Here is a 12,087-nt window from a genome sequence, read left to right on the forward strand (position 1 = left end):
AGGAGTTGTGCAAGGAACTGGTTATAAGGTACAATTACAAACCCTGAAGTGTACAAAGTTCAGCTCACAGACCCTGGTCTGACCCAAAGGAGGTTCTGTGTCCTCACCTTGTCATACCAGCAGCGCATACTGAGTTGGCCGCACATGCAGTTACTGGAGGAGCAGTCGTCTATACACACGCAATACTGGAAGAGAAGACAGCGGGTTAACTCCGCGCCACTCACACAACTCAAAGAGCAACTTCTGTGAGCGGGCCAGAGAAGAAACCACACGTCTGAGCCTTCTCCTGCTCGTTAGCCAGAAAGATCAGCCAGCCCCATTGGTTCCATGGCATTTTTACTCTGTTGTTTATTTCTCTGTGCAATGAAGGTCAAAGGATTCAGCTTGCAGGAATGGATCCCATTCTGACCCACCTTCATGTCCCCCTGTGTTCCTAACCCTGCTCCATGCCCTAGGAGCTGTACTCCCCACTCGAGGACAAGGAAACCTCCAAAGATGGACCAGAGCTGGGAGATGATGCACCACAACATCTCAGTCCCCCTGGCTGCTCCTCCCCACGTGTGCTCCAGCTGGCTGTGTCCCCAGTGCTCCCAAAGCCACCACAGTCCCACCACCAGCTGCTGCACAACCAGGCTGGGGCACGGGAGGGTCACTTCAGCCACCTGAGAGCTGCACCCAGAGAGGGGTCACCTCACCCTAGAGAAGGGAAGGGAGGTGGTGAGGGGCTGGAGCACAAGTGTGATGGGAGCGGCTGAGGGACCTGGGGGGTTCAGCTGGAGAACAGGAGCTGAGGGGAGACCTTCTGATCTCTGAACTGCCTGAAAGGAGCTTGGAGCCAGGGGGGTCGGGCTCTGCTCCCCAGGAACAAGCGCCAGGAGCAGAGGAAACGGCCTCAAGTTGCACCAGGGGAGGTTGAGGTTGGATGTGGGAACAATTTCTTCCCCAAAGGGCTGTGGGGCATTGGAACAGGCTGCTCAGGGCAGTGCTGGAGTCACCAGCCCTGGAGGGGTTTAAAAGCTGAACAGATGAGGTTCTCAGTGACATGGGGTAGTGCCAGGGCTGGGTTAATGGTTGGACTTGATGATTTTGAGCATCTCTTCCAAACAAAATGATTCTGTGCTTCCCCACCTCTGCTTTCACAACCCGGGCCTTTGAGGACTTCAGATATCACAAGACCTCAGCCTGGATGCTGCCATCAGCAGGAACACAGCACAAGGAAGGTCTCCCAAAAACTCTGTTACTTTCCAGATACAGAACAGAGGAAAAGCATAAATGGGAGCCACATAAGCCAGCACCAGACAGCTGATGCTACGGCAAACACAGAGCTTAGCTCAAGTCTTGGAAAGAAAGAGATGCAGAATCACATCTACAGCAAGAGCTGGAGTTTCGGGACACAGCCTTAGCTGGGATGTGATGGCAATCTTAGGACTAGACATTCCCACTCTGAATGCAAAACCTGTTCCGAGTTGCAGTGCACTGATACATCCCTGAATGCACTCACCAGGACAGGAAAAACCGCATGGACAGACGTGATCCCTCACCTGTAAATGAGTGATGTTTCTATCAATGTCCATCGGGGAGGTGACGCAGTTCTGCGAAACATATTTGTAGTTGCTAGGACAAGGCTCGCTGTCCACTGAATTGATGCAGGGAATCGGGATCCGCTCATAACCCCGGGCAATGTCTCTGTCAGTGGGAGAAACAGAACTGTCACGGAAGAAAAGCTGCCCCGAACAAGGGGCCATTCAAACGCCATCCAGGGACAGAATTACTGTCTTTGATCACTGAGTATTCAAAGCCTGAAAGCAATTCAGACTAGAACAGAGTTCATGTTTTTCCACTCTTGCCTTAGAGATTGTGCTTTGTGCTTGAGAATATTTCCATTTGGAGGATGAATTTACAAACCGTGGTCTGAATCAGCATGTGCTTAGTTCTTGCTAAGCTCAAACTGACCTTCACACCAGTTTAAAAAGCTAAGTATGCACTTAAGAGTCCTTTCTTAATCCAGGCCCCCAGCCTGCCCCGTGCAAGGGCTCTATTTCATGACGCACAAGCAAAGCCAGGCCTATTCTCACCTGCTCACGACCTTCTCTATCTGGGCAGGCTTCTCAGCAGATGATTCTCGGAGAGTCTTGTTCATCTGTAGGGCCACCCAGACCTGAGAGTTAAGGCTGGAGCACTGGAGTGGAGTCTCACCCTCCTTGTTCTTTAAAGTGACATCCGAGCCACGGGAAAGAAAGAGACTGCAAAACAGCAAGAGGGGATAAGAAACCGCACAAGGGGAAAATGAGCTGAATCACATCCTCCAGCCAGCCCGTAGGGGAGAAGGAAGAATCTATAGTAATGAATAATCACCTGAGTTTTCTTTATGAAACACAGTTTAGTGGATCTTTCTACATGAGGGCACTGGCAGAAGCCACAGACTGGAGCTCTAGGCACTCACAAGAGTGACAAACTGTGCCTTGCTTCAGGCATGACAAATACCATCCTGGTACCAGCCTAACTTGAGACAGGCTTGAAACTCTCTGGTGGGTAAAGATAACGCATGGGGAGAGTAGGCTGGAAATGAAAGAGTCCCATGGGAAACTGGTATTGGACATGGCCCCTGTTTATATTTACCAGCTTTTGGTGAGTACACATGATGGCTTTGTCCAGAGCAGTAATGAAGCAATATGTCATCATATGTGAAAAGAAAAGGCTTCAATCAAGGATGCCTGATGCCTTTCTGCTGGGAAGCCCAGGCTGAACGCAGCCCCTCAAGCCCCCTGCTCAAGCATCAGGATCACCCCATGTTTTGTGATCTTGTTTTACACCAGCTCTGGCAGAACCCAGTATTTCAGACCCACTTTCCCTAGGAACAGGGTGATGGAGAAAACAAACCCTCTGTCCCGATTTTGGTTTGTGCTTAAATGCCAAAGGCATTTCCGAGGACCTCCTGAGCTTGCCAGCCAGCGCTGGGTAGAAAGGAGCGGGCAGGGGAAGGGGAGAAGCGGCGGGGCTGGGGCTGAACTTACACGACGCACTCGTAGCGGTTCTCTCTGGCTGCAATATGCAGGGGCGAGTCCCCGTGAATATTCACTGCATGTAAATCACACTTTGCAGCCAGCAGGATCTCCGCTATGTCAACACAGCCAGAAAAAGCAGCCCAGTGCAAACAAATATTTTCCTCCTGGAGGGAAAGAAAACAGAGCAGAGGTTGTTTAGTGCATTAAAATCCTATCGCTTTGGGACTCCACCACCCTTAGGGCTACACCTGCAGCATTCAACATGTGGCTTGCAGTCTCCCGCCCTACATTGCTCCTCCTGGCTGGGACTGCCAGGGAGATCTCCGTGCAGACAAGCAGGGAGTTCTCACTCCAGCTGCCTCCGCACACCGAAGATGGGGAGGCTGCACACAAACGGGTCCATCGCCTGCCTGAGACACGCGGGCAAATCACATCTCGGAGCCACAAAACAATCCGGATCAATCCACAAGAGAGGTGACAGACACGAGCAAACGTGCTGGAAGAGGCTAGAAGCTGCGCTTCCCCAGCCCAGACACACAGCGAAGCCAGCTCGTCTCCCAGCGCTGCAAAATTAGAGAGAAGAGCACAGCACAAGCTATAGGGTATGCGAAGGTGCTAGAAAGAACCACGAGCCACAGGGAGAGCAATCAATCCGACTTCAGGCATCTCTTAAATACTGTATGGACTCATCTCTCATTAGCGGCACTAGAAATAGCTGAACACTCATCTTTTTGATGGCGGTATTTTAAGAGATGATACTCTGTTTTCTGTTACAGTGCAATTTGCAGCACACTTCCAACCCTTCCCCATGACAAGCTCTACAGACATCAATTACAACAGTGAGATGATAGTAATGATCACCTAACTTCTCTCTTTTCTTCTTGAAAGCAAAAATAAAGCACACCTTTTAGTCACTGCAACTTAACTTAGATCCTTCCTTAAATAGGGGAGGTACTGACATATAGCAGGGAGGGGGGAGACCTCTTTCTATACGGCTTCTGTATCCCATTATGGCAACATCTAGAAAAAAACCTAATGAGCATCACGTACCAATCTACAGAATAAAATCACCCTGTCGATCGCACACCATGCGCTGCTGCACACACGGGTCCCAGACAGTGACACTCGCTACTTTGCCTCGAATCGGCCACAGCCTAACAGCAGCGTAATTACAATCAAAAACATTTCTCGCAGAGCGTGATGTTCCCCAGCACGAGTGACATCGCTTCTTAATGGCTACAATCAGGAGGCAGGTACGGTAACGGATGTGCCATACATACATCTGCTAAGAGGATCTTTTTCTTCTGAGCAAGTTGTTGACTGAGCTGATTTTGATTTTCATCTTTACTGTGTGATCGTGTAACCAGTAGCCAAAGGCTTTGGCGACAGATCAAAGAAGTCAGTTGTGTTCAGTCAGTGCCATCACAACCCAAAAATCATTCTCTCCTGTCTTGACTTTTGCTTTTAGGAACAGTATCAGACCCGGAGCTGCCTGTGAACTATCTAAGCTCCTAAGGAAACAGAGGCTCGTACCAAGAAGGGGCTGTCAGACTGGGGACAGTGACTCCTTGGGAACAGCTGGAGCATTTATCAGACAAATGTGCCAACACCTGCCCCTGTCAGCACCCGAGACACAAACCGAAGCATTTAGGGAGACAAATACAAACCAGCTGCTTGTATCCCTTGAAGTCAGAAAAGCACTCACAGCCTTGCATAAAAAAATACATTGCCATGAGCTATACTAGAGGGGAAACTGATGGCGGGGCAGGTACTTTGCTGGAACAACTCTGTGCAGAATGCAGGGAAGCCAATTGCTCTTCATCTAAAAAAAACTATCTCACATCTACAGGCCAAAGGATGCCAGTTCACACCCTGGCTTGCCTTGCAGGTTCTGCTGGGGTTTCTAATCCTTAGAGACAGACAGGAAAAAATTAGAAACACACTATTAGGAAAAAAAAAGAGGAGCAGTGATGATATAATGTGTCATATAATGTCCTGAGTTGGAAGGGACCCATGAGGATCATTGAGTATGAGTTTGTGCCCCCCAAAGGCACATGAGATGCCCCCAACCTTGACCCATGCCCAACGCACACGGGACCATGATCAACATGGAGCAGGTAAGTCTGGACTCAGGGGGATCTGCCCAGTGCAGTGTCCAAGTGACGGCACCGCAGACCCAGCTGGAACAGGAGCAGCGAGGCAGAGCTGACCACAACCCGCAGCGTTATGAACAGCGTCTCTACGGGCTATGTCAGAAGAGCTGGAGGAAAAGGATTTCTTGCCAGCTTGTAAACCTCTTCCCAGAGTATGGAGGAAAATTCTCCCAGCAGACACTGCTCCAAACCACCCTTGTCAAGGCACCACCGCATCTCCCCACGTTCAGCCCAGAAATCTGCCTTCTCAGGCTTGTTCAGTTTTCAAAGAGAAACTGTGGATAACTTTCAAAACAGATTCCAGGAAGAACCTCACATTGTCACGGATGTTGACATCTGACCCCTTCGCAAGCAACAGCTTCACCAGCTCGATATGCTTGTACTCAGTGGCCCAGATCATCGGCGTCCAGCCTCCGTCGTCCTGGGGAGCAAAAGGAAAGTGTGAGACATGCAGAACGGACCAGATGTTTTCCTGCTGGATTTACAAGCCTCTTGGCAGCCACAGCCGTGTGCACCTTGCCTGGGAGCCCCAGATCCTTTCCCTCCCCACGTCTGTCTCATCGCTCTCCTTCTGTCACGCCACTGCAGGCAGAGGTCCCTCAGGACCTGCAGAGCCCAGCGTGATTTGAGCCAACTCGCCTCAGCAGGCTGGAGTGTATTTGCAGCTCAGCAGACTGGCAATGGACCTCCAGGGTGTTCAGATAGAGCTGACTGTCCAAAGGGCACAACAAGCATCCAGCTCATGTAAAAAGCTCTTAGAAAAGCTCCCTGAGCAGCCTGGGGGAGCCAGGTTTACCCCAGGATGAGGAAGCCCAATGCTGTGCGGCCTCATCCCATAGTAATAGGTAAATTCTATGATGATGGGTCAGGCTTGACCCATCCCACAGCTCATCCATGATCCCACCACCCCCTGCTATGAGCAGCACGGTGACACCCTTGGAAACAGGCTCCACCAGCAAAGTTTGCTCAAGGAGAAACTGCAAATTGAGGCACACAGAATTCAAGTTTCCATTAGGTCAGGGGAGGGGATCACCTCCCCCCCATGGCCAAGGCACTGTCACCTTATCATGTTTAGGTCCCTGCCAGCAGCAGGACTGTATTTGAGTAATCACTGCACAGACAGCGTGCTGCTGAGACTCAGGTCACAGAGAAAAGCAGCTTCTGCCCCTTGCAAAAAGGCCTCACCTGGCAGTTGACGTCCATCTTCCCATTGGAGAGCAGGTACTGAACAACGTCGTAGTGTCCCTTCTTGGCAGCCAAGTGCAGACACGTGGAGCCCTCCGCGTCCTGGACACAACCAGAGAACAAGCACTCAGGGGACAGCCCTTCCCAGCCTTTCCCACATCTGCACGACACCAGCAATGCTCAAACACCAGTGGAGAAGTTCACGGATGGAGCAGAGGACTCCAAAAGCCCCCACGCCACTGCCAGGAAGGGAGAGAGTAGCAGCAACCAACACCAGTGGGGAGCAGAGGGAGCTTCACGCAAAGCTCAGAGGTGCAACTTGTGCAGAGTAGGAACATGCAAAGGCTACGGGAAGTGACACCTTTGCAAAGCCAAGGGAAGGTACCAGCCCAAATCCTGGCTGATTGATGCTCCCCTTCCCCAACAGATGCTCTCCAACTTTCCTCCATGTGCCGGAGAGCCAAAGGGAGGCAGAAATCCCTTACAGAGGCAGAGCTTGCACTTTACAACAGAGAAGTGGGCTTGGCTCAACCTGTTTTTCTTCCTGCGTTTTATTAGCACAAGGCCTGATCCCAGCACCTGGCAGCAGGGTGAAGGGATGTCCTGCACAAGGGGCCAGGAGCCTCCTGAGAGAGCAATCCCCAGCGTGCCCATCCCTGCTGAGATGGGGGATAAAAACTGCAAAGGCTGAAAGGAAAATGCCTTTGGGAGCTGAGAATACAGGATCTGGTAGAGATGGACAGGCGGTGATTCATAACAGAGACACTCACACGCCACACGAAAGATCCTGGCTGGAGCCTGATTTGTATCAGCTGTTTATATCCCAAGAGCGTAGCACATAGAAAGGCCCAGAGACCAGGAAATGAGACCGAAAACCAAAATTACTCCTTCCTTCTAAGCCCCTGGAAGCAACAACAGAGTGATGGACAGCATGGCACAGGGCTGGGGACATGCTCTGACCAAGGATGGGACACCTCGGGTCAGGATTACACTGAGAGGGCTCCCTGGGGTAACAAAGGGGGTTCTACACCCCCAGAAGTTCCTGCCATGTCTGAATAACCCCACAGCTCTCCCCGAGCATGAGCCAATGGCAGGTTCTCAATCCCACAGAGAGGAGGCGTATTTTAATATAAAGCTCCTGGAGGTTTTGAGCGGGGCTTTTACATCCTATTAACAGGATCAACAGCTTCACCCCAGGGTCCCCAGCATCGCCCCGCAGGGCTGGGCAGCCTCGGCAGCAGCAAACGCCCCCATTTCTCAATAAACTGCAATGTTGCTGCTTTTGAAAAGATGACTAATTTGGTGCAAGAAACTAATTAACATAATAAACCAGTCTAGACTTCAGACGTGATCTCAGGCTTCTAATTTGCTTTTGCAAGCTCAGGATTTTTTTCCTTCCCTTTACCTTTAGAAGCAAAAGAAAAGGTTCGCTTATCTTCCACAGGAATAAATCAGATGAGAGATGTCTGGGTTGCTCCAGGATGCTCAGGACAGTGGTTGGCATGAACCCAAATCCACCTGTCCTGCCCTTTCCAGGTCGGAATCAGGCTTATAAGGATCTGTTTTAGGCTTGGGTTGGGCAGCACTTGGTACCTTGTGCAATCCTCCTGACCTGCCGGCTCCTTCACGACAAGCGCATCCTGGTCCTGCCGTACTCCCCGGCGACAGCCGAGGATCACGCCAACAGCAGCAGGTTGTAACAATAAGAACTTAACATGGGGAGGGTTCCTCTACTCCAAATAGCATCTGATTTATGGGACTAATAAACGATCTGTACATTTTCCAAGATCGCGAAGCAAGCAGAGCATGCTAAAGGCAAACAGACAGCTGCGTTTTATTGTAATTGTTTAAATTAAAGGGTAGAGTTTAAAGATGGGGTCCGATTTTGCCAGTGCAGCTTGACTGCAAGTAACCGCACGTCAGTCCTTTGGAAAGCAAAGCTTCCTCTGTCATTTTTGCTGGCTTGGCAAGCACCTAATTACCAGCCCATTTTAAAATGTCACCCCAAAATTCTCATTATTAGAGTCTATAGAGAAAGAAACTCCGAAATTCACTGCAATGGATTTGTGACACTAATACTCAGCAGCCTCATGTCAAATTAAATACACCCTACATTTGGTGGCACAAACTAATGTAGAAAGCGGCAGCACTTGCCCCGAACTGCTCCCATCCAGGACACTGCACCATTACAATGGTACGACCAACAACCACAGCCTTTCCAAGACCAGCAAGTCCACATCCCCTCCGCCTGGGCACTTCAAACCTATTGAGAAAGAAATGGTGGAGAGAGGCTTTTCCAGGAGAAAGATATAAGGAATAAACAGCTACCTTAGGATCTACTAGTGCTCCAGCCTTGATAAGGTATTTCACAGTTTCCAGATGGTTGTTTTCTGCTGCTTCCATCAGTGGGGTCCTCTGGTCTTCAGAGCAGGTGTCTATATTAGCACCAGCCTGTTGAGAGGCCGAGGAAAATATAAGGACAGTTATTATAATTCCTGGTTAGCAGAGGAAGGATGTGGGAGTAGAGGCTTAGTAGCAAGGTTTTTCCTGAAATTTAGGCATATTAAGCAGGGGGGTGGAAATTAAATGAAACCAGGAAAGCAGACAGGCCAACTTCGCCTGTTTTGAGAATGAGCACACACTGCCTGCCCGCTCTCCTGCCTTCTACAGCCAGGGCATACAACAGCTGGTATCAAATAACTCTAGTTATTAATGTATTTTGGACTGCTACTTTCTAGATAGTGTTTGTGTAACAATTTGGAAAAAATCCGCCTCCTTTTTCCAGCGGCTTTGTTTTCCGTGGTCTATCATTTCTACAACACAATGAACAAAACAAGCTCTTCCCAACATCACAAGCAACAGGAACAACTTGCTGATTGCAACAGAGGTAGGAGCTGTAAAAAAACCTCTTTGCTTAGCTCAGTAACCCACCCAATACTTGAAACCAAAAGAAAAATCTCAGAAACAGCACAATTCTTGGCAGGCCACGCGTGCATACATCCATGTGAAGCACAGACCTGTTTACAGCAGCCACACGCTGACTCAGGCTCACCTGGCACGAGAAGTTGGCTCCTTTACATCCAGGTGCCTCCCACTGAATGCCTTTGTTTTGATTACTTTTAAATAGCTACAGCTATTTAAACCAGACCAGAGAAGAGGCATTTCAAGTTTAACAAGCTGGGTACATTCCCAGCCAAATACTGTGCTACTGCAGTAGCCAGACATGAGGGAAGAGACAGGAAGATGAAAGATTTTGGAAACCAACCAACCCTACTGATACTCAGTTCAAATTGTTTGTAATATTTCGCAAATTTTGCTCCTTTTGCTCATTCCGTTGTCTTCACTTAGTTAAGTGAGTGAGAGCAGCAGGGTAGGCCTGGAGCTGCATCTTCAAACAGCACTTTGAAAGCCTCTAACTCCAGATGCTGAAATGCAACATCCCAGCAGGTTCATTTTCAAAGACGTGGAATTGCTGCTTCCTCCAAAGCCCTTTAAGGTTTTCCAGTCACACAGGGTAAACAGAACACGCTTCCAGTCACTCTGGACAATGTATGCCAGTACAAAAAAGAAAAAAAATATCGCTTTTAAAATGCTTTTCTTGACGTCAGTTTGTAGCAGGTCCAATGAGAGCACCTCTGTCTTTGGCCATCCTCCCTCAGTTTGAATCCAAATCTCAGAAAATAAGCCACACTTGCATCTTTCCTTCTCTCCTTTTCACGTGCTGGACATCTACACCGCAGAGGAAAGTCCTGCTGGGGTTGCTGAGGTTTTGGCAGAAGGGAAGACAGGGTGTGCTGGATCCCACCCGTCTTGGTTCCGCAGAGCACCCCGGCAGAGCACCCAGGGCAGGGCACGGTTTGCTGGGTGCGCTCAGGTGTGTATGTCCCCACGTGCTCCCTGTGCCCCACATGCTCATTATCCAAACAGCAACGCTTGCTTGGAGAACCAGCTAGAAATACAGCCTCTAAGACCTCATATTACCCTCCGTTACTCCTCCCTAAGCAAATCCTGAGAATAAATAGGGTTTTTTTTAATAGGAGGGACATTTCAGTGCTGATTTCCAAGTGTGCTTTAGCCATGTGGGGCAGGAGACAAAAAAACACAGAAAACTGCTTGTACAGAAGAATGTAAGTGGAGACAAACCTGAATCAGCATATGGCAGATGTCCACGTGGCCAGACTCAGCAGCAGCATGGAGAGGGGTTCTCTTACTCTGATGCTCCATTTTAAAATTAGGGTCAATTCCATCCACTGGAAAACAGAGCAGAGATGCTTTCAAGCACAATTCAGAGATTAAAGTATAACAGGAGAACCAGGTCTCAACTAAAAGGCTTTTTAAGGATGGGTTCCCAGCCCATCCTCAGCCCTTCTCATGACTCACTGCACATTCAAGCCAGAAAGACCTCGGGGCAGTCCCAGGACATTCGACACACAGCAGCCCCCAAACCCAGAGGTTCAGAGACACCATGGAATTTAATACCCTTAAGGCATTACAATTTCTACATAGGCCATCTCGGCGTAACAAAACCAACAAACACTATACAAGCATAAAAAGAAAATGAAATGCTGCTTTGTTTGAAGCAACACAAGCTGGAAACAACAGAAAGTCAGTACCACCTGGCCTTTCTGTCTCAGCACTATTAACTGCAATTAATATCAGCGATCCTTGTTGCATTCAGCAAACACAGGGCTGCAAAGCGGATGGAGCTTCTCCAACTACCACGAGCTCGGGATCTGCCCAGAGATTCTCACAGCTGTGCAAAGACTGACAGTTGGTGATGACAGCCAGACAAAGATGTCTGGACATGATAACATGTTGCATATGATGAGGCCGTAGTTAAATATCAATGAATAACGCTTTTGTGCTATTGAAGACACAAACAATGAAGCTAACACTTGCTGGAAGAAAAAAGAAGAATCTGATGAATGAAAAGAACAGAAAGTGTCCAAAAATGTACTGCAAAGTACTGGAGTGGAAAGGAAATGATCCCAAGGAAACACTGTGTCCCTCAAAGGGGGAGATTCCTCAGGAATATTTGTTGGTAAAAACAAGCTCAGCAGCTCAAAGTCATCTGGTGACACAACTATGTACCCCAGAACAAACCTGGGGTATTGAAGGGCTGTTCCTTTCTGCTCTCTTGCTGACAGGTCTCAGTTTAAGCTGATTCCCATCTTTTTACCTCTCTCCTGCACGTAAATACCTCACTACCCCATTCCATGGAAAGGAAAAATTCTGTTGGACTGGAAAAATCACACATAGGTCATTTGGGGACAGAAACAGCTTCTCTGGCTAAAACCGTGCCCAAATGCAGAAACAGGTGGGAAGCAGCTCCACATTTCACAGAAAGATGAAGCCATTTCCAATGACACATCCCTTGCAAAAGCGACTTTCTCCTCCAGCTCCTCTCCAAGGGGCGGTGGGGAACATGTCAAGCAGGGAACCGGCTCTGGCAGGAGCTGTCAGCGCTGCCAGACACACCACGACCTGGGAAGGAGCCACCTACCCAACATCAGCAGGACTTTCTGCAGCTCTCCTTGCCTCGCAGAGAAGTACAACTGCTTTGGATGGAACCGTAGCTTCTTGGGTCTGCAGGAGAGGGGAAAAGAGGCATAATGAATACTCATGGAAGAACATTTCACCCCACCCCACCACTACCCCGTGTGCATGACAAAGTCTGCTCCTATGGTACAGCTCCAGAGTACCAACAAAACCCAAGAACTGCTCTCCAGAAGGAGATCTGGAAA

The 12,087-nt window shown here is 49.2% G+C and overlaps 1 protein-coding gene across 27 annotated transcripts in view; it reads right to left on the bottom strand.

The window, feature by feature from the left end:
• The window catches only part of EHMT1 (euchromatic histone lysine methyltransferase 1), a 114,158-nt gene that overhangs the window by 12,908 nt on the left and 89,163 nt on the right, over positions 1-12,087 (bottom strand). For all 27 annotated transcript variants that reach the window (XM_065036005.1, XM_065036027.1, XM_065036007.1 and 24 more), the window contains 9 exons: positions 11,847-11,929; positions 10,487-10,593; positions 8,672-8,794; positions 6,344-6,445; positions 5,475-5,579; positions 3,015-3,169; positions 2,076-2,243; positions 1,542-1,686; positions 108-185 (listed from right to left, as the gene is read on the bottom strand). In XM_065036005.1, coding sequence (XP_064892077.1) covers positions 108-185; positions 1,542-1,686; positions 2,076-2,243; positions 3,015-3,169; positions 5,475-5,579; positions 6,344-6,445; positions 8,672-8,794; positions 10,487-10,593; positions 11,847-11,929 — 1,066 coding nt within the window. The remainder of the gene's footprint in view (positions 1-107; positions 186-1,541; positions 1,687-2,075; positions 2,244-3,014; positions 3,170-5,474; positions 5,580-6,343; positions 6,446-8,671; positions 8,795-10,486; positions 10,594-11,846; positions 11,930-12,087) is intronic.

This window comes from Columba livia, chromosome 19 (assembly GCF_036013475.1).
Source record: "Columba livia isolate bColLiv1 breed racing homer chromosome 19, bColLiv1.pat.W.v2, whole genome shotgun sequence".
Taxonomy (NCBI): domain Eukaryota; kingdom Metazoa; phylum Chordata; class Aves; order Columbiformes; family Columbidae; genus Columba; species Columba livia.